Raw genomic sequence first — 22245 nt, 5'->3', positions numbered from 1 at the left:
ACCACCATTCACTGTGATCATGGCTGATCATCCACAATCAGTACCCCGTTCCTGCCTTCTTCCCATATCCCTTGACTCTGCTATCATTAAGAGCTCTATCTAACTGTTTCTTGAAAGCATCCAGAGAATTGGTCTCCACTGCCTTCTGAGGCAGAGCATTCCACAGATGTTGGTAACTCTTGGGTAGATTGACAGCTTCAAATTACACAACCAAGAGTATCAAACCATCACAGTTCTTTGAGTATTAATAAGATATTGGCTCTCAAAGGTACTGGAAGTTGATATCTAAGGCTTCATATCTCTAATTTCAATCAGCCTTTTAACCTCATAAAATGTAACAAAGGAATATCTTAAATTTGATGAAATTCCCTTTATCCTTATCAAGAGGAAATCTGAAGATGCTGAAAATCTAAGCAAGATACACAAACAAAATGTTGGAGAAACTCACCAGGCCAAGCAGCATCTGTGGAAAAAAGTACGGTTGAGGTTTCCTCCAGCATTCTGTGTGTTGCTACCCTTATCCTTGTGTTGTTTGAAAAAAGATCTTACTCTGAATTTCCAAAGGTGATATTATGAATGCAAATAACAAGATTTTGGAAGTAAATGGATCTTTGAAATTCTGTACTTTTCTGCTGTGATTCCCTGAACCTCCCACAAGTACATCTAAATTATCAATCAAAGCTAAGAGTTGCCTAGAATCGCTTTTTAACTGTACAATTGGATTTTTGGCTACAATACTGCTTAAAATGTCACAACCTCTGTTGTTTACTGATCCTTGCTGCACTAATTTCAGAAATGCTGGCCTTGAATTCATCTTGTAATTTTAAATGAGACTCAAGAGACTGAAGATACTGGTGTCTGGAACAAAAACAAACTGTGGTGGAACTAAATAGATTGGACAGCATCTGTGAGAGAAATGAGGTGTTGACATTTTGGTCAATGGTCTTAATCCAACTATATCTACTTTCAGTTTTCTTCCTCAGATGCTGCCTGATCCAGCAAGTTCCTCCAGCAACAGCTTGTTGTTTGTAATTTTACTAATTGTACACAATACTTACACTGGCTGGTGGCGTAGTGGCATCAGCGCCGGACTTCGGAGTGAAGGCTCCCGAGTTTGAATCCAGCCAGCTCCCTTGCACGCCTTCCATCCGTGATGGGTTGAGCACCGAGCTAGCAACTTGGCCTCGTAAAAATAAGAAAACCTGCTTTAAAAAAAAAAGCCGTCATGATGGCATCCCGATGACTCCAATTGGAATTGAGGTCTCCTCCCCCCTCCCCCTCCCTCCCCCTCCCTCCCCCTCCCTCCCCCTCCCTCCCCCTCCCTCCCCCTCTCCTCCCCCTCTCCTCCCCCTCTCCTCCCCCTCTCCTCCCCCTCTCCTCCCCCTCTCCTCCCCCTCTCCTCCCCCTCTCCTCCCCCTCTCCTCCCCCTCTCCTCCCCCTCTCCTCCCCCCCTCCTCCCCCCCCCCCTCTCCCCCCCTCCTCCTCTCCCCCCCTCCTCCTCCTCCTCTCCCCCCTCCTCCTCCTCCTCTCCCCCCTCCTCCTCCTCCTCTCCCCCCTCCTCCTCCTCCTCTCCCCCCCTCCTCCTCCTCCTCTCCCCCCTCCTCCTCCTCCTCTCCCCCCTCCTCCTCCTCCTCTCCCCCCTCCTCCTCCTCCTCCCCCTCCTCCCCACCACAGGGACTGTTGAATCATCATTCATCCCTGTATATCGTATTTGAACACAGGTTTTGAATACTGAGCCTTGATTTTTCAATAATTATAAAAAGTAAAAATATTTTAAATTGTCTTTTATCTTCTGTTCTACATCTGAATAATTTGAAAGTACATCATCACCTTGTTTCCTCAACTGTTTGCTCTGCTTGGCACTTGTTCTCATTTTTATTCAATTAGTACTTAAAATGAAAGCTCTGCAAATAGTCATCTTTTCAGGAACTGTGGCACCAATGCTGATGGAGATTGTGGAGCAGATGTGGCAGGGTGTGAATACTATCATCTCTTATAAAGTGAAAACAAACGACACAGATGACAACAGAGCTTTGTTTCCAGGTGAGTTCAATGTCTTCTATGTTCACTTTGGCCATCAAAACATGGAGGGACCATCACAAACTTCCACAGCCCTCAATGATCCTATGATTTCACACTCTGAGGCTTTCAGGAGGGTGAACCCGTGAAAAGCATCCATTCCAGACAGGGTACCAGGTCTAGTACTAAACACCTTGCTGATCAGTTGGCTGGAGTGTTGACTGAAATCTTTAACCTCTCGTTTTGGTAGTCTGAATTACCCACCTGCTTCAAGCAAGCTTCAATTATATTGGTGCCTATGAAGAATGATAGACCTGCTTCAATGACTATCATCCATTAGCACTTACATCCATAGTGATGAAGCGTTTTGAGAGAATGGTGATGCAACCTATCAACTTCTACCTGAGAAGTAACTTGGATCCGCTCAGTTTACCTATCGGAGCAACAGGTCCACAGCTGATGCCACTTGATTGGCTCTTCACTCAACCCCGGAACATCTGGACACCAAAGACAGTAAAAACATCAGGATGCTTTTTATTAGCTGCAGCTCAGCATTCAATATCATCCCTTCAAAACTAACCAAGAAGTTTTAAGACTCTAGCCTCAATACATCCTTGTTCAAATAGATCCTTGATTTCTTCACTTGCAGACCCCAGACAGTTTGGATTGGTAACAACATCTGCTCTACAATCTCCGTCAGCATAGGTGCACCACAAGGCTGAGTGCTTAGTTCCCTGCTCTACTCAGTTTACCTTTATGACTGTGTGGCTAAGCTCATCTCCAATGCCATATTCAAGTTTACTGGTGACACCACTGTAGTAGGCTGAATCAAAGATGGTGATGAATCAGCATATAGGAGGAAGATTAGAAATCTGTCTGAGTGGTGCCACAGCAACAACCTCTTACTCAAAATCAGCAAGACCAAGGAGTTGATTATGCTTTGAGGAGGAGGAAATTGGAGACATTCCTTATCGGAGATTTGAGGTGGGGAAGCTCAGCGACTGTTAATTCCAAGGTGTTACTATTTCAGAGGACCTATCCTGGCCCAGCAAGTAAGTGCAATTATGAAGAAAGCATGACAGCGCTTGTACTACTTTGGGAGTTTGCAAAGTTTTGCCATGACATCTAAAACTTTGACAAACTTCTATAGATGTGTAGTAGAGAGTATATTGACTGGCTGCATCATTGCTGGGTATGCATACGCCAATGCCCTTGAGAGGAATATCATACAAAGTGTAGTGGATATGGCCCAGTCTGTCACAGGTAAAGCCCTCTCCGCCATTGACCACATTTACACAAAGTGTTGTCACAGGAAAGCAGCATCCATCATCAGGGATCCTCACCACCCAGGACATGCTCTATTTTTGCTGCTGCCATCAGGAAGAAGATACAGGAGCCTCAGGACTCTCACCACAGGTTCAGGAATAGTTGTTACTCTTCAACCATCAGGCTCTTGAACCAAAGGGGATAAATTCACTCAGCTTCACTTACCCCTTCATTGAAATGTTCCCACAACCAATAGACTCACTTTCAAGGATTCTTCGTCTTATGTTCTCAATATTTATTGCTTATTTATTTATTACTATTTCTTTCTTCCTGTATTTGCAGTTTGTTATACATTGGCTGAAAGCCCAGTCTTTCACTGATTCCATTATGGTTATTATTCAATAGTGGATTTATTGAGAATGCCCACAAGAAAATGAATCTCAGGGTTGTATATGGTGACATATATGTATTTTGAAAATAAATTTACTTTGAAGTTTGAATTTTGATACAAAGAAAGAAGCAATAAATCTTCATGAGGATTGGCAGGATTAACCATCCATCCCTATTTTGTTAGGGTGTTAGAGATTGGATGGTCTGTATCTGCTTCCACAGAACCATGAAAGTTCTGCACTTGCACAGAGGTCATTTTAATAGTATGGGTCTAAGAGATGCAGGGTGGTGATGTATGCTGGAGTTGCTGTGAAATGGGAGTGCATGGTCTCAATTACTCCCAGTGCCATGTGCTGGTCAGGGCAGGAATAGGATGATAGTATAGATGAATGATTAGCCAAGGGAATGGTCCAGGGATCAGTGTTTCAGATTTCTGGATCGTTGGGGTCTCTTCTGGGAAAAGCTATGTCTTGTACAAAAACGATGGGTTACACCTGAACCTTGGGGGAACCAATATCCTTGCAAGCAAGTTTACGTGAGCTGTTGGAGAGGGTTTAAACTAATTCTAGCAGGAGGATGGAGAAAGAGGCTGGGATAATTGGTATACAAGTTGATGCATTGTATTGTGCGACTGTGAGGCAGATGGTAGGGCAAAATACAGCTACTGGAATGAGTTGAAGTGTAACATGAGGGTAAAATTGAAAAGAGTGATGAACACAGGACTAAAGGTGTTATATTTGAATGCATGCAGTATATAGAATAAGTTAGAAGGTCTGTAGCACAGTTAGAAATAGGCAGTTATGACATGGGCATCACTGAGAAGTGGCTGAAAGAAGATCATAGTTGGAAGCTTAACATCCAAGGATACAAGTTGTTTTGAAATGACAGACAGGTAGGCAGAGGTGGCGGGCTGGTTCTGTTGGTAAAAAATGAAATCAAATTCTTAGTAAGAGGTGACATAGGAACAGAAGTTGTATAATCCTTGTGCGTGGAGTTAAGGAATGGCAAGGGTAATAAGATCCTGATGGGAGCTGTATACAGGCCCCCAATACAGTAGCCAGGATGTCAGATATAAGTTACAGCAAGAGATAGAAAAGGCATGTAATGAGGGCAATATTCCAATACAGGGGTCCCCTGCTTTTCAAGCATTTTTCTTTACGAAACCTCACTGTTACGAAAGACCTACATTAGTTCCCTGTTTTCGCTAACAGAAGGTGTTTTCACTGTTATGAAAAAAGGCAGCGCGCGATAAAAGGCAGCCCGCGCCCTGAGCAGCTGCTCTCCCCCGGATTCGGAACGGCATTCTCGCCGGCATTGCTTAAACACGTGCCTGTGAGCAGCCGTTAGCAAGATGAGTTCTAAGGTATCGGAAAAGCCTAAAAGAGCTCGTAAGCGTAAAACTAGACATAATTAAGCATTTCGATCATGGTGAGCGAAGTAAGGACAAAGTGAGTTTGGCTTGTGGAAATTGACGAAGATGATGTTGAAGAGGTTTTGGAATCCCATGACCGAGAACTGATAGATGAAGAACTGATGCAATTGGAAGAGGAAAGGATAACAATTGAAACCGAATGAGTAATGATAAAGTACGACTTTAATTTTGAAAGGGTACGTCAGTTTAGGGCGTATTTGCAGGATGGTTTGAGTGCTTACAAAGAACTGTATGATCTAAAAATGCGCGAGGCTCAGCAGTCAAGCATACTGTTGTTTTTCAAGCCTTCCACATCAGCCACGGCAGACGACGAACCTCGACCTTCGACATTGAGGCAGGCAGAGATAGAAGATGATGAGCTGCCTACCCTAATGGAAACAGACGACGATGAGATGACACCTCAGTGTCCCACCACCCCAACCCCCAGGCTGCGGACAGATACTGATTCGCGGAGAATGCAGCAGTAGCCGGGAGGCAGCCAGCACTCTTTAAGAAAAAAGCCAAAATAAACATGCTAATTAATTACCTGCCGGGCGGTACCTAATTAATTAGCATGTTTATTTCGGCTTTTTTCATTAAGATCTGCTGTGTGCCTCCCGGATACCGCTGTACCACTGCATTCTTCGCAGATCGGTATCAGTTCGCTGCCTGGAGGGTGGGGGCCACTGCACCACCCCAACCTCCGACGACTCAGTCTAACCCACCATCATCAGTGTGCTCAGCGCTGTCCCAATTCTGGTGAGTGATACTACACTGTACATACATTATTTCTACTTTATATCGGCTGTGTATTTTTACGTGTTATTTGGTATGATTTGGCAGCTTCATAGCTTAAAAGTTACTGGAGAGTGCTTGCGCCGTGTTTTTGCCGAGAGCGGTTGTGTGGGATTTTCGCTATGGAGAACAGTTCAGGCAATGATTGTGGAAAAGTATTTCTACTTTATATAAGCTGCGTATTTATCATATCATTCCTGCTTTTACTACATGTTACTGTTATTTTAGGTCTTGTGTGTTATTTGGCATGATTTGGTAGGTTATATTTGGGTCTGTGAACGCTCACAAAATTTTCCCATATAAATAAATGGTAATTGCTTCTTCGCTTTACGACATTCCGGCTTACAAACCGTTTCATAGGAACGCTCTACCTTCAGATGGCGGGGGAAACCTGTAGTCATAGGGATGTCAGGTTGGTGCTAGATCCCAAAAGAGGGAATTTATAGAATGTCTACAAGATGGCTTTTTTTTTGGTGCAGTGTGTGGTTGAGCCCACTAGGGGAAAAACAATTCTGGATCGGATGTTGTGTAATGAACCATGTTTGATGAGGAAACTTAAGGTAATGGAACCCTTAGAAGAAAGTGATCATAATATGATAGAATTCACCCTGCAATTTAAGAGGGAGAAGCTAAAGTCAAATGTATCAGTATTGTAGTGGAGTATAAGGTATTACGGTGGCATGAGAGGGAAGCTGGCCAAAGTTTTTGGGAAAGAGACTCTAGCAGGGCTGATAGCAGAGCAGCAAAAGGAGAGAAAGGATGAAATAGCAACACACATCAAAGTTGCTGGTGAACGCAGCAGGCCAGGCAGCATCTCTAGGAGGAGGTACAGTCGACGTTTCAGGCCGAGACCCTTCATCAGGACTAACTGAAGGAAGAGTTGGTAAGAGATTTGAAACTGGGAGGGGGAGGGGAGATCCAAAATGATAGGAGAAGACAGGAGGGGGAGGGATGGAGCCAAGAGCTGGACAGGTGATTGGCAAAGGGGATATGAGAGGATCATGGGACAGGAGGTCTGGGGAGAAAGACAAGGGGGTGAGAACCCAGATGATGGGCAAGGGGTATAGTCAGAGGGAGAAAAAGGAGAGTGAGAGAAAGAATGTGTGTATAAAAATAAATAACGGATGGGGTACGAGGGGGAGGTGGGGCATTAGTGGAAGTTAGAAAAGTCGATGTTCATGCCATCAGGTTGGAAGCTACCCAGACGGAATATAAGGTGTTGTTCCTCCAACCTGAGTGTGGCTTCATCTTTACAGTAGAGGAGGCCGTGGATAGACATGTCAGAATGGGAATGGGATGTGGAATTAAAATGTGTGGCCACTGGGAGATCCTGCTTTCTCTGGTGGACAGAGCGTAGGTGTTCAGCGAGGCGGTCTCCCAGTCTGCGTCGGGTCTCGCCAATATATAGAAGACCACATCGGGAGCACAAGACGCAGTATATCACCCCAGCCGACTCACAGGTGAAGTGTCGCCTCACCTGGAAGGACTGTCTGGGGCCCTGAATGGTGGTAAGGGAGGAAGTGTAAGGGCATGTGTAGCACTTGTTCCGCTTACACGGATAAGTGCCAGGAGGGAGATCAGTGGGGAGGGATGGGGGGCCCGAATGGACAAGGGAGTCACGTAGGGAGCGATCCCTGCAGAAAGCAGAGGGCGGGGGGGAGGGAAAGATGTGGAATATGATGGTAAGCTAACCAATAATATAAAAGAAGATACCAAAGTTTTTCAGATATATAAAGGGTAAGAGAGAGAGGTGAGATTGGATTTTGGACTGCTGGAAAGTGATGTTGGAGAGGTAATAATTGCTGGGGGGGGGTAGAAATGGGGGATGTTTTTGTCAGTCACTGTGGAAGGCACTACCTGTATACTGAAATTTGAGAATATCTAGGGGCAGGAGTGAGTGTAGTTGCTACTACTAAGGCGAAGGTGCTTGGGAAGCCGCAAGGTCCGAATATAGATAAGTCACCTGGCCCAGGTGGTCTACGTGCCAGGGTTCTGAAAGAGGTAGCTAAAGAGGTTATGGAGGCAGAGTAATGATCTTTCAAAAATCGCTAGATTCTGGAATGGTTCCAGAGTACAGAAAAATTACAAATATCTCTCCACTGTTTAAGAAGGAAGGGAGGCAGAAGGAAGTTGTAGGCCAATTGGCCTGACTTCAATGGTTGGGTAGATTTTGGAGTCCATTATTAAGGATGAAGTTTTGGGCTACTCGAGGCACATGGTAAAATAGGCCAGAGTCAGCATGGTTTCCTTCAGGGGAAATCTTGCCTGACAGATCTGTTGGAAGTCTTTGAGGAAATAACAGGCAGGATAGACAAAGAGTTAGTTGGATTTTGTTTACCTGGCTTTGACAAGGTGCCGCACATGAAGCTGCTTCAAAGTTCAAAGTAGATTTATTACTGAAGTACATATACGTCACCATATACAGGTTTCCCCCGCCATCTGAAGGTAGAGCGTTCCTATGAAACGGTTCGTAAGCCGGAATGTCATAAAGTGAAGAAGCAATTACCATTTATTTATATGGGAATATTTTGTGAGCGTTCGCAGACCCAAAAATAACCTACCAAATCATGCCAAATAACACATAAAACCTAAAATAACTGTAACTATAGTAAAAGCAGGAATGATATGATAAATACACAGCTTATATAAAGTAGAAATACTTTTCCACAATCATTGCCTGAACTGTTCTCCGTAGCGAAAAACTCACGCAAGCGCAGTCAGCAAAAACACGGCGCAAGCGCTCTGCAGTAACCTTTAAGCTATGAAGCTGCCAAATCATACCAAATAACACGTAAAAATACACAGCTGTTATAAAGTAGAAATAATTCGGGATTGGGAAAGCACGGAGCACACTGATGGTGGTGTGTTAGACTGAGTCGTCGGAGTTTGGGTGGTGCAGTGGCCCCCACCCTCCGGGCAGCAAATCGATACCGATCTGCGAAGCATGCAGGGGTACAGTGGTAGCCAGGAGACACACAGCATATCTTTAAGAAAAAAGCCAAAATAAACATGCTAATTAATTAGGTGCCTCACGGCATGTAATTGTCGGCCCAGATCAGTGCTGATTGCCAATTGCATCACCTCTGATCTGGGCCGACAATTACGTGTTGGGCGGCACCTAATTAGCACGTTTATTTCGGCTTTTTTCTTAAAGATGTGCTGTGTGCCTCCCGGCTACTGCTGCATTCTCCGCGAATCGGTATCTGTCTGAGGCCTTGGTGTTGGGGTGGTGGGACACTGGGGTGTCATCCCATAGTCGTCTGTTTCCATTAGAGCAGGCAGCTCATCTCCTATGACTGCCCGCTTCAATGTCGAAGGTCGAGGTTCGTCGTCTGCTGTGGCTGATGTGGAAAGCTTGCTTGACTGCTGAGCCTCGCGCATTTTTCTGTCATACAGTTCTTTGTAAGCACTCAAACCATCCTGCAAATATGCCCTAAACTGACGTACCCTTTCAAAATTACTTTATCATTACTCATTCGGTTTCGATTGTTATCCTTTCCTCTTCCAATTGCATCAGCTCTTCATCTATCAGTTCTTGGTCATGGGATGCCAAAACCTCCTCAACATCATCCTCGTCAGCTTCCACAAGCCAGGCTCATTTTGTCCTTACTTCATTCACCACGATCAAAACGCTTAATTATGTCTAGTTTTACGCTAAGTGTAACACCCTTATGAGCTCTTTCAGGCTTTTCCGATACCATAGAACTCATCTTGCAAATGACTGCTCACAGGCACGTGTTTAAGCAATGCCGGTGAGAACGCAGTTCCGAATCCGGGGGAAAGCGGCTGCTCGGGGTGCGCGCTGACTTTTATCGTAACAGTGAAAACACCTTCTGTTTGCGAAAACAGGGTACTAATGTAGGTCTTTTGTAGCAGTGAGGTTCTGTAAAGTGATCGTTCGAAAAGCGGGGGACACCTGTACAACCCTGAGATTAATTTTCTTATGGGCATACTCAATAAATTCATATTGGCATAATTATCATAATAGCATTAATGAAAGCCTGCACCAATTTGGGCATTCAACCAGTATGTAAAAGACAATAAACTGCAGATACAAAAAGAAAGAATAATAATCGTAAATAAGCAAGGGGATGAAGAGTCTTTGAAAGTGAGTCCATAGTTTGCGGGATCATTTCAATGATGGGGCAAGTGAAGTTGAGTGTTGGTTGAGGGATAGTAACTGTTCTTGAACATGGTGGTGTGAGTCCTGTGGCTCCCGAACCACCTTCCTGATGGCACTAGCGAGAAGAGAATATGCTCTAGGTGGTGGGGGTCCCTGATGATGAATGCTGCTTTCCTGTGACAACATTTTGTGCAGATGTGCTCAAGGCTGGGCAGGACTTTACCTGTGATGGATTGGACCGTATCCACTATTTTCTGTTCATGGGCATTGGTGTTTCCATACCATGCTATATGGTGCTGAGGAATTATATGCAGAATTAAAAGGGCTAAAACCTAACTGACTTATTGGCAGCTTGACAAGTCATGCTGTGAGAATAACGTATGAACAAAGAAGTGTTTGTTGCATGAGATAGCTACTGGGTACCCTTATCAGAGTATGTATGTGATAACAAATTGTTTAACAGCAGCCCCAGACAATATTTAGGTGCTCACTTGATTTGCAGGTTTTCCCAAGCTCTACGAATGGAACTTTGTAGTTCAACTGAGTGAAACTTTGCAGTTCAACAGAGTGATATAAGCTTCCTAAGAAACAGTATATAATTTTAAGTAAACTGTGTTTGACAATTATTCCCTGGGTCTGAGCCTAAAGTCCTCTGATGGTGAGGCTGTACAACAATGCACCCAGTCAATATACTCTCTACTACACATCTATAGAAGTTTATCAGAGTTTTCAGATGTCAAGCCAAATGTTAGCAAATTCCTAAGGAGTTAGAGGTGCTGCCGTGCTTCCTTAGTAATTGCACTTGCGTGTTGGGCCCAAGACAGGTCCTCCGAAATAATAACTTTGAGGAATTTAAGGTTGTTGAACCTCTCCACCTCTGCTTTCCTCATACTTCTCTTTCCTGTAATACCATGAGCTGATACCTTGCTTAGCAGGAATTACAGGAAAGATACCTGCATGGATAGAAGATTGGCTGACTGGCAGGAGGCAAAGAGTGGGAATAAAGGGGGCCTGTACTGGTTGGCTGCCAGTGACTTGTGTTCAGTAGAGGTCGGTATAGAGACTGCTTCCTTTTATATGTTAGCGATTTGTTCGGTGGAATTGATGTCTTTGTGCCCGAGTTTGCAGACAGTAAAAGATCGATGGAGGGGCAGGTAGTGTTGAGGAAACAGTGAGTCTGCAGAAGGACTTGGACAGTTTGGAGAATGGGTAAAGAAGAGGCAGATGGAGTATAGTGCTGGGAATTGTACAGTCATGCACTTTGGTAGAAGGAATAAAGGAGTGGACTATTTTCTAAACAGGGAGAAAATTCCATAAATCAGAGATGCAAAAGAACTTGGGAATCCTTGTGCATGATGGACTTGGAGTATTGTGAGCAGTTTTGGGCCTCTTATCAAAGAAATGATGGCATTAGAGAGGGTTAAGAGGGAGTTCACGAGAATAATTCTGGGAATGAAATAGTTAACATATGAAGAGTGTTTGATGGCTCTGTCCTGTACGTGCTGGAGTCTAGAAGAATGGGGGGGGGGTTTCTCATTGAAACCCATCAGATATTGAAAGGCCTTGATCGAGTGGATGTGGAGAGGATGCTTTATATAGTGAGTAAGTCTAAGACCAGAGGGCATAGCCTCAGAATAGAGAGATGTCCATTTAGAACCATGATGAGGAATTTCTTTAGCCAGAAGGTAGTGGAAGAACTCATTGACTTAATTATTTAACTGTTAAACTATTTTGGATAAATTCTCTGTATAGCAGGGTAAGGTTCACTTTAGTGAAAATCAAATTCAACACAATGGAAAAATACGGTTAACCATAAACTATACTTGTTGCATTCTATGGTAATAGGGCATACAGGATGATTAAAATTGTTTCACTGGTGTTTTCATCATTACTGTTTCATATTGCATAGTAAAAAAGGGGAATGGTTGGAGCTTCTAGCTGCTTTTACTCTTAAAAGCATTAACTTTTAAAATAACTTCTAAGAGCATCACACATAAAAGTTGCTGGTGAACGCAGCAGGCCGGGCAGCATCTATGGGAAGAGGTACAGTCGACGTTTCGGGCCGAGACCCTTCGTTAGTCCTGACGGAGGGTCTCAGCCCAAAACATCGACTGTACCTCTTCCTATAGATGCTGCCTGGCCTGCTGCATCCACCAGCAACTTTTGTGTGTGTGATGCTTGAAATTCCAGCATCTGCAGATTTCCTCCTGTTTGCGATTCTAAGAGCATATTTGTCAAAGTTTGTGATGGCATTGATTGGCCAGATAATTGATAATGAAGCTCAGAGGTAAGCAATATACCCCCATCATACACATAGAAATATGTCCTTGTGGGAAAATGACTTCTTTGCCCTTTGCACAAGATGTTTGGCCTTCTGCCAGTTTGAGGCAGAAGTTTCTCTTGTGGTTAAACCATAATTGATGCTGTCTTGGCAGACCAACAGCCAAGACCACTGACCACTGACCACTGCTATTCAAGGTGATGGGTCCTTCCCAATAATGCTGTTTTTGTTTCCTGTTGTTCAGCAGTAGCAGTAACAGAAGTTATGAATGATTGCCCATTCTCTGTGAAGAGCATAGGAAGAGATTTTGAATTGCAAATGTCAAATTTCTCAATTTTCCCTTTCCCATTTCTTAGAGGTTGTTACAATTGCAATACTGCCATTGAAGTCTATATTGTTACATCTGTTAATTGTCTCTGTTTCTCTGCCAGGTATGTGTGCACCACTATAGATGTTGTAGTAATGGTCATTTTATGAAGCCACAATATCCTATATTTAACAAGTCATCTATTCAAGTCTGCGTACAGTCAAGATATTTAAGAACCTCTGCTGGTAATTGCAATGTTCACTAGTTTCTCTTTGAACTCCTAATTTAACATGGTTAGTTGTGTCAACTGTTGACTTACCTTTTACTTACTTTTGCAGCTGTTAATGGTCAAGTTGTTCAGTTTAAACTTTCTGACATTGGAGAAGGGATTACAGAAGTTAATGTGAAGGAATGGTAAGTTGATTCCAAATGATGATTTTGTGTTCCAGAATTGCTGTGGGCCCAGTCAACAAATCTTTTGTTCATAAAATTGATTTACTGGTTAATTTTTGACTAGGACGTATTTTACAATGCAAGAGTGTACCTCTTCATTTGTCTTGTGTTTTGTATAAGAAAATTTCTAAGAGTACAACTTAATATTGACCATGTAATCTGGTGAATAATTTTTGTTTTAAAGACTATTGTGTTTGAATTGTGCCTCATCATTTCCTTCAAACATTGTTACAGTCCAGTGTACAAATGAGGTATCTGTACACAACAAAATCCCACAAATAGAAATGGGATGTATGGCTGGCTGCCCTGTGTCAAAGAAAGACAAACTTGTAGTTTAGATAGCTTCTTTCATGGCTGAAGGTTGAATGAACTAATGTATCTCACCAATCATTGGGATGCTTTTGACATGCAGACACTAATGTTTTTAGGTTGAAGAAAGTATATTGGATCAACTATCAGAATAATTTGTTTTCCTTCTCAATAGAGTAACATTAACATCTCAAGTTTGCTATTTATCCTAAAAAGCTATTACCTCATGAAATTCAGTGTTGTATTAGTATAAATCAAAATTATGTGTGAATTCTTGAGATGATTCCTCAGACCTGCAATATTGCCAAACAAACCAAGTAGCTTACAGTAACTTAATGACATTAATCTGTATGTAAAAAGAAAAGAATACTAGATGTTGTAAACCATTTTGAATGCTCTGTGCAGACAGCAGAAGCACTTCTACATTTTTGACACAAGGCTCCTGGACAGGATACAAGTAATTCTTGATATGACTGGTTTTACTTGCTCTTACATACATTACAACTAGTTATTTTGAAAGCAACATTCAACACTGTTTTATTCTTTAGAGCTTCCCTTCTATTGGAATCTTGAAAATCTTAAAACACAGGCTTTGTTTTCCTCTTTACCAATTGTTAATATTTTTCATGTCCCCTGACTGTTTTCAACTTTAATCTACTGCATTATGGACTATACTACTTAAAATTAATTTGGCATTTGCTTTTAAATTTCCTTGGAAGAGTTGATAAGTGATTTCATGGAAGACAAATAGGCAGAACCACATATGCAATTTCTGCTGTTAAGAAAGCAGCTCATAATGAGGACAAAAAAGGGATTGGTGCGGTAGGCAAGGAGTCATTGATACCTTATATATTGTTTTGTGTCTGTAACAATATAGTATGGAAAATACTTCAGTGTAAAACTTCTGCAGCTAGGCAGATACAGTCTACAATCATGAGGAAACTAATTGAATATTCCAATATGACTGCTTTCTTGAAACAGAGTAATAAAGAGAGTATTACATCATGAACTTGAGCTCGTAGTATGTTGTTTGTGAATTGCTAGTAGTTTGCTAGATGGGGCTACCTCCTAAAACTGTTCAAACTTTTGGGTAATCATGGTTATGGAACTTATTATTAGAGCTTTATCCATTTGAATGAATTTTGAATGAGAGCATTAGAAAATTACATCACTGAAACAGGCAAAAATTATTATGGGGTCTGACAGACTAGATTTAGGTATGATGTTTCCTCACACCAGGTGTTTAGAACCAGGAACCACAATTTCAAAACGGGGACAATGGTTCAGTAAAGAAATGCAGAGAAATGTTTTCAGATGGTGGTGACTCTATGGAATTCTGTAGCAGCTCTTGCTGGGTATATCCAATGTAGAGATCAATTATGATTTTATTAAATGACGTTGGTGTGAGTGACCAAATAGACCATTATTTTTAAATATTTTTGTCTCCGTGAGATTTTTTTTGCTCTGAATCCAATTAGAAAACATGGCTGATACGAATTCGTGCTACATTTTACATTGTTAATTGTCAGAAGGTTTTTTTTAAAGTGTACATGCTAGAAATCTGAAATAAAAAAGAAAATGTTGGAAACACTTGGCATTAACTTGGACAAGCTCTTCTCTGTTTCTCTTCAATTGCTGCCTGAATGTTTCCAGCATTCTAACTACACAATGGAAGCCTCCAAATTACATGGAAACAAAAATACAGGTTGAGCTCCCCTTATCCAAAATTCCAATGTCCGAAAACCTCTGAAAATTCCACAAGGTGCTGGGATAATTCCTAGACGATGCACAGATCTCTGCACACCACAAACAGTTCTGCGAAGTGACCTCACATATATAATGAACAGAAGTGAATTCTGAGTGGATTCATCAGCGTCAGTGAACATATGCTGATAACGAAACAATTAAAGATTCTTCATGAACATATGCTCATCATGAAACAAGCAAAGATCCATCATGAACTGACAATTAAAGGTAATCATGAATATTCAGCAGGCTGGTTGCAGGAATTTAAGAAAAGGCACACCATGAAATTTTAAAAGATTTGTGTTGATAGAACACCTGATCATGACGCAGCAGAGAAATTTATTGATGAGTTTGCCAAGATTGTCGCCGATGAAATTCTAACATGCTGAATGGTTGCGTCAGGACATATGTGTGATGAACAAGTGTAAGACAAAAACTTTTGACCGGTAGCACATAAGTTCAGAGTCATGAATGGTGGAGCTGCCAAATAGTCACTGACTGTCCACCTGGGTGGTTGAGGTAGTGATAGCTTACCTTTCTGGTGGTTCAGTGTATGCATTATTGTTTCATGTACAAAATTATTAAATATATTATAAACTGTATATGTAAACACAAAATAATCTGCAGATGCTGGGGTCAAAGCAACACTCACAACATGCTGGAGGAACTCAGCAGGTCAGGCAGCGTCCGTGGAAAAGATCAGTCGATGTTTCGGGCCGGAACCCTTTGTCACAGTCCTGACGAAGGGTTCTGGCCCGAAGCATCAAACGATCTTTTCCACAGATGCTGCCCGACCTGCTGAGTTCCTCCAGCGTGTTGTGAGTTAAACTGTATATGTAATGTAAATGGATCTTGTGTTTAAACTTGGGTTTCATTCCCAAGCTATCTCATTATATAGATGTAAGTATTCCAAAATCTGAAAGGCTTCCGGCCCCAGACACTTCGGATAAGGGGCAGTCAACCTTGTATTCATAATTGATATAATGACCAATAGTGTTCTCCAAACACTGACACTAATGGCTATTAAAATGGCCGTTCTAATTGTGAACTGGGTGAAACTGGTTGAAATGCAGTGTGAAAATTATATCTAAAACTAATTTAGTTTATGTAGCCCAACAAAGACAACCTGGATTTTTTTCTCTTTTTTTCCTGTAGTATCTGTAGTAAGTCAGTTTACTGAAGGAAAAGTGTCTATTGAAATAGATAGGTGCTGGATGCAGTTGGGCTAAAAGGTTGAGAAGGTATTTTCAGGGAGAGTAAAAGAGGTGGTGTAGGGAGAGGGGTGGAGGAAGGAAGGTGTGTAAAATATGCCACGACATCTAACTAGGATAGCCAAAGGTTTTGTCAGTGAAGATCAAACAAAGTGCATAGGGAAGAGGTCTTTGTGGAAGCAGAGAATATGCAAGAGGAGTGCATGGAATGGTTTAGCACAGGACCAGGCCCCTCCGCGCACAATGTCGTGCCAGACTAATTCAGCTAATGGTGCTTACTTGTACTAACCTCTTCTGCCTGTACATGGATCTAAATCTGCTTAAATCATTCTATCATATCAGGGTGGGAGGGGGGTATAAAGAATGGTGAATTCAGGTTATTGAATGATGGAGAAGCAATGCAGTTTTGCAAGGAGGTGTGGAAACCAACTCGGATTTAATGAAGGAAGAGGCATGACTGTGGGACATTGGATGAATTAATAATAAAAATGTAGATCATCAGAAAGAATATCAGTATACTTAGGACTAAAATATTGATAAAGATTCTGATTCTGGTAGAAATGAAGTAAGATAGAGCTGTTCTGCAACATACATCATTTAGCGTAGGTAAATTTTGTTTCTCTCTGATCTATTTCTGTTTCTCTCTCACTTCACATCTTGCTCCCTAGTTTCAAAGCTCTTTCCCTAATTTTTTACTCCTCCTGTTTCTATCTAATAACTCCATGATTCTTCTTTGATCACTTTTTTTTCATTTAGAGTATGATGGACCAATTGGTGGGTTTTCATTAGGCATGTCAGAACTGCATGGCCATCAGCCATAGAGAATATCATGAGTTAATGAAAGACCAAGCATTCCAGAGTTGCAGGCTGGTGGGATAGGTTGAAAGAGAGAAGGATCCAGTCAAAGCTACTGGCTGTGATTACAGTTGCATGTAAAATATTATAGCATAGTGCTTTTAGACCTTAGTTGAAAAGTTGTTTGAAGATTAGTTTTAAGCTTTGTTGTGATGGCAGTGAAGAGTTGTGATTATAGGGTTTTAAGTTTCATAAAATGAAGTTCTGAGTGTGCAATTTCACTCTTGTTCCAACTGTCTCATTTTGTTTTGATGGTCTCTCATTCTTCTTTCTATCATTGCTTTTTTTTGTTCTCTCCCTATCTTTTTCCAGTGACTGAGGCTAAATATTAGGTGGGTAAAAGATTGCATTTTCAGGTGGTTAATTTGATGGAAAAGGATTTGACAAGCTACAACCTGGCTGCATGTTGTGTATGATTAGCAGAGGCAGAAGGGGAGATTAGCCAGGGTTGGGCAGTTGTCTTAAATGTGAAGTGAACATATTTCCAACACTGCTGCATACCTGCTCTATACTCAAGCTCATTGCTTCTTTTATCCTAGCATCCATCAGATGTCCTCTGCCCCTTTCTCACTCTTTACTTTCTCACCTGGTTGTTTATCATCAGCAAGTGTTATTCTCAATCATTGTTATGGACTTTAAGTAGTAGTACAGTTTTGGTCACTCTGTTATAGTAATTATATGGTTAAATTAGAGTGCAGAAAAGATTTACAAGGCTGTTTCTAGGACTACAGCAGGGGTCCCCAACCTTTTTTGCACCGTGGACCGCTTTAATATTGACAATATTCTTGCGGACCGGCCGGGGAGGGGGGGAGGTGGCGGTGCTGGTGGTGGTGTTAATCACGATCTGAATATAGGTGATGTCAACTATAAGTCACTTATCAGTGGCTAATACACTAATTTTGTTTCTAAAAGGGTTTATCTAACGAATTTCATATTAAACACACAGCGCATATTTTCCTCGCATGAATAAAGTGATAAGTCATAAGGGGGTTCCTTATGTCCAGTCTATTCCACAATTTAGTTTTCACTGCAGAAAACTCTGCTTCGCAGAGATATGATGTTGGAAAAGGAAGCAAAGGTTTCAATGCTTTCGTGGCTATCTCAGGATATTCAGCCTTGACTTTGATCCAGAATGCTAGCAGAGATGGTATGTCAAACATACTTTTCAGCCCACCGTCATTTGCAAGCTCGAGGAGTTGATCTTCTTCCCACACTGACATGGATGGTTCACCGGGGACATTCACAAATGGGTCACGGACCCATTCCTTTGCACGTCTTGGGTCATTTGCAGTTAGGAAGTAACGCTCGAATTCTGTCGACAGTGAAGATAGGTGATCACGCACCAGCTGTGAGTAGGACGGTGCAGCCTCAGTCTCTCCCAACTCAGCTAATGTTGGGAACATCTCAAATATGCCCCTGTCTAATTGCCATCCCCACAGTTCCAGTTTGGCTGTGAAAACAGACACTTTATCTGCCAACTTGAAGACAGTTGTCATTCTCCCCTGAAGTGACAAATTGAGTTCATCGAGCAGGTTGAAGATGTCACACAGATAGGCAAGTTTTGCTATCCACTCCTCGCCACTGAAGTGTGCTGCCAGTGGTGAGTTTTTTCCTGAAAGGAATCTCTGTAGCTGCTCCCTTAACTCAAAAACCCTGGCCAGGGCTCTCCCCCTTGATAGCCACCTGACTTTAGTGTGTAAGAGAAGGCGTTTGTGCTCTGCATCCATTTCCTCGCAAAGCTGCTCAAACAGACATGAGTTAAGGGCTTTGCTTTGATGTGATTGATAACTTCAACAACGTCACTCAATACGCTGTTAAGATCAGATGACATTTTTCGGCTAGCCAGCATTTCCCAGTGTGTGACACAGTGTGTAGACTGGCATTCAGGAGCAACCTCTTTGACTTGGGTAGTGAAACCAGACTTGTTAAGCCGTTCCAAAAGTTGTGCTTCAATGTCCTCTGCTATGTCGTCGATTCTCTTTGAAACTGTGGTAGCTGAAAGAGAAACCTGTGCCATCTTGTTAGCTGCAGCTTCTCCCAACAGTTCACAGCACATGTCCTTGGCAGCAGGCAGAATCAATTCTTCACCAACAGTGAAAGGCTTCTTAGCCTTAGCAATACGGCTAGCCACTAAGTACGATGCTCTCAGAGTAGCAGCATTTGTGGAGGTGGTGGCTCTCAGCACTTGCTTCTGTCCGCTTGCTCAAAAAACTCAATGGGTTTGTCTTTAAGTGCAGGGTGCTTGGACTTAAGGTTCCAAAACAGTTTTGAGGGCTTCATTGCCTCATTAGACCGCTTGTCTCCACATATCACACAAAGGGGGCTTGGAGCATGCGAGTCACCGGTTGCAATAAAGCCATGTTTTATGTACGACTCGTCATATTTTCTGTTGAAGGAAGCCTTTTGTTTTGCAGTCTCGGCCTCAGCTGTCTCTGCATTATCATCATCGTTAGGCCTTTTATGTCCCCTACCACCTGTTCCAAAGAAACTCTGATCCGTCATTTGATTTTTACTCATCGAGTAGTTGTAGGTTAATGACCGACTGATGTCCTTGCGTGGGTAATGAGCGTGCCTTCAAGTTCAACAGTGGGCGTGACAGGGAATGAGGAAAGGTGCAGTTGACTCATATCGTTTCCTCGCAGCCCGGGAAACGATATGAGTCAACTGCATCTTTCCTCAACCACTGGGCACATGCTTTGCGGCCCGGTGGTTGGAGACCACTGGACTACAGGGCCTGAGATATAGAGAGAGGTTTCCCAGGCTAGGTCTTTATTCCATTAATCTTAAAGAATTGTTTCATATGAGAGCCATACATAATGGGATAGGTAACAGTCTTTTCCACAGGATAGGGGAGTCCAGAGATAGCGGGAATAGATTTATGACTGAGAGGGTAAAGATATAAAAGGGAGTTGAAGGGCAGCATTTTGCATACAGTGTAATGAATAAATGGGATGAGCTACCAGAGGAAGTGATTGAGCAGGTACAAAAGTATAATTCAAGAATCACTTGGGTGCATGGAGAGACGGGCTTGGACATGTGGGCTGAATGCAGGAAATTGGGACGAGCTTGGCGTGGACTGATTTGTTCAAAGGACCTGTATCCATGCTATATTGTTCTAAGACTAATTGAGGCTCAAGCTTTGTTCCTTGGAGTATTCATATTTTGTGTTATCAGCAAATATTACTCATTTTGTCTTTTGCCTTTGGTTCTGTTTTTCTCTCTAGCGATTCATTGGACAAATCTTGTCATATGCTTAAATCTTCCTAGTTCTTACACAATTTTTGGAAGCATTAGAAGCCTCCCCTTTATTAGACCTCACTTTCTGTCAGGTTGCTGCTTACTTATGTTCTGTGTGTAGATTTTTCTGGATCAGCCAATGTTGAATTGTTGACTGAAATCATCCAGATCCACCATCAGCAAAGATATGTGCAGTAGCCAGGTATTGGATAACATTAGGAGAGCAAACTAGAACAAGCCCTGCCCACAAAAATACTGAAAAAGTCCTTGCCAACATGCTGTCAAAGTTGAGAATAATTAATAATTAATGTCTTAATACATTGAAATATTGAAGAAGCCAGAAATAATTTAAAAATTCAAAAATTAATGTTATAATGTATATAAAATTAAAATGCCAAATTTAATGACCTATAATTAATATAAAAACTCAATCAACTCAATTTATGTAAATTACTTTATACTTGTCTCTTCAGTCACTCCTTTCATTTCTGATGAATGAAGTCTTGTTTGAGAAGGCGGGGGAGTGGGACGAAATGGGAGAATGGATCAGCTCATGATAAAATGGCAGAGCAGACTTGACGGGCCGAATGGCCGGCTTCTGCTCCTTTGTCTTATGGTCTTATGGTCTTGTGCAGCACAGACACCTCAGCACTTTACCAATTTCCTGCATTTGGGAAAATCACTAATAAACCACTGCTGAAAAATATTGGAGCAACACACATCTAAGTTGCTGGTGAACGCAGCAGGCCAGGCAGCATCTCTAGGAAGAGGTACAGTCGACGTTTCAGGCTGAGACCCTTCGTCAGGACTAACTGAAGGAAGAGTTAGTAAGAGATTTGAAAGTGGGAGGGGGAGGGGGAGATCCAAAATGATAGGAGAAGACAGGAGGGGGAGTGATGGAACCAAGAGCTGGACAGGTGATTGACAAAAGGGATATGAGAGGATCATGGGACAGGAGGTCCAGGGAGAAAGACAAGGGGTGGGGGGACCAGAGGATGGGTAAGGGGGAGAAAAAGGAGAGTGAGAGAAAGAATGTGTGTATATAAATAAATAACAGATGGGGTACGAGGGGGAGGTGGAACATTAGCGGAAGTTAGAAAAGTCGATGTCCATGCCATCAGGTTGGAGGCTACCCAGATGGTATATAAGGTGTTGTTCCTCCAACCTGAGTGTGGCTTCATCTTTACAGTAGAGGAGGCCGTGGATAGACATGTCAGAATGGGAATGGGATGTGGAATTAAAATGTGTGGCCACTGGGAGATCCTGCTTTCTCTGGCGGACAGAGCATAGGTGTTCAGCAAAGCGGTCTCCCACTCTGCGTCGGGTCTCATCAATATATAGAAGGCCACATCGGGAGCACCGGACGCAGTATATCACCCCAGCCAACTCACAGGTGAAGTGTCGCCTCACCTGGAAGGATTGTCTGGGGCCCTGAATGGTGGTAAGGGAGGAAGTGTAAGGGCATGTGTAGCACTTGTTCCGCTTACAAGGATAAGTGCCAGGAGGGAGATCAGTGGGGAGGGATGGGGGGGTCTGAATGGACAAGGGAGTTGCGTAGGGAGCGATCCCTGCGGAAAGCAGAGGGGGGGAAGGGAAAGATGTGCTTAGTGGTAGGATCCCGTTGGAGGTGGCGGAAGTTACGGAGAATAATATGTTGGACCCGGAGGCTGGTGGGGTGGTAGGTGAGGACCAGGGGAACCCTATTCCTAATGGGGGTGGTGGGAGGATGGAGTGAGGGCAGATGTGCGTGAAATGGGGGAGATGCGTTTGAAAGCAGAGTTGATAGTGGAGGAAGGGAAGCCCCTTTCTTTGAAAAAGGAGGACATCTCCCTCGTCCTGGAA

The 22245-nt window shown here is 42.7% G+C and overlaps 1 protein-coding gene across 1 annotated transcript in view; it reads left to right on the top strand.

Annotated features, from left to right (window-relative positions):
* The window catches only part of dbt (dihydrolipoamide branched chain transacylase E2), a 47358-nt gene that overhangs the window by 3246 nt on the left and 21867 nt on the right, over positions 1–22245 (top strand). The window contains exons 2-3 of the mRNA XM_063064923.1: positions 12717–12837; positions 12931–13006. Coding sequence (XP_062920993.1) covers positions 12717–12837; positions 12931–13006 — 197 coding nt within the window. The remainder of the gene's footprint in view (positions 1–12716; positions 12838–12930; positions 13007–22245) is intronic.

The sequence above is a fragment of the Mobula hypostoma genome, chromosome 12 (genome assembly GCF_963921235.1).
Source record: "Mobula hypostoma chromosome 12, sMobHyp1.1, whole genome shotgun sequence".
NCBI lineage: Eukaryota > Metazoa > Chordata > Chondrichthyes > Myliobatiformes > Myliobatidae > Mobula > Mobula hypostoma.
The sequence above is the reverse complement of the archived record's forward strand: the minus strand, read 5'-3'. Positions and strand labels throughout refer to the sequence as shown.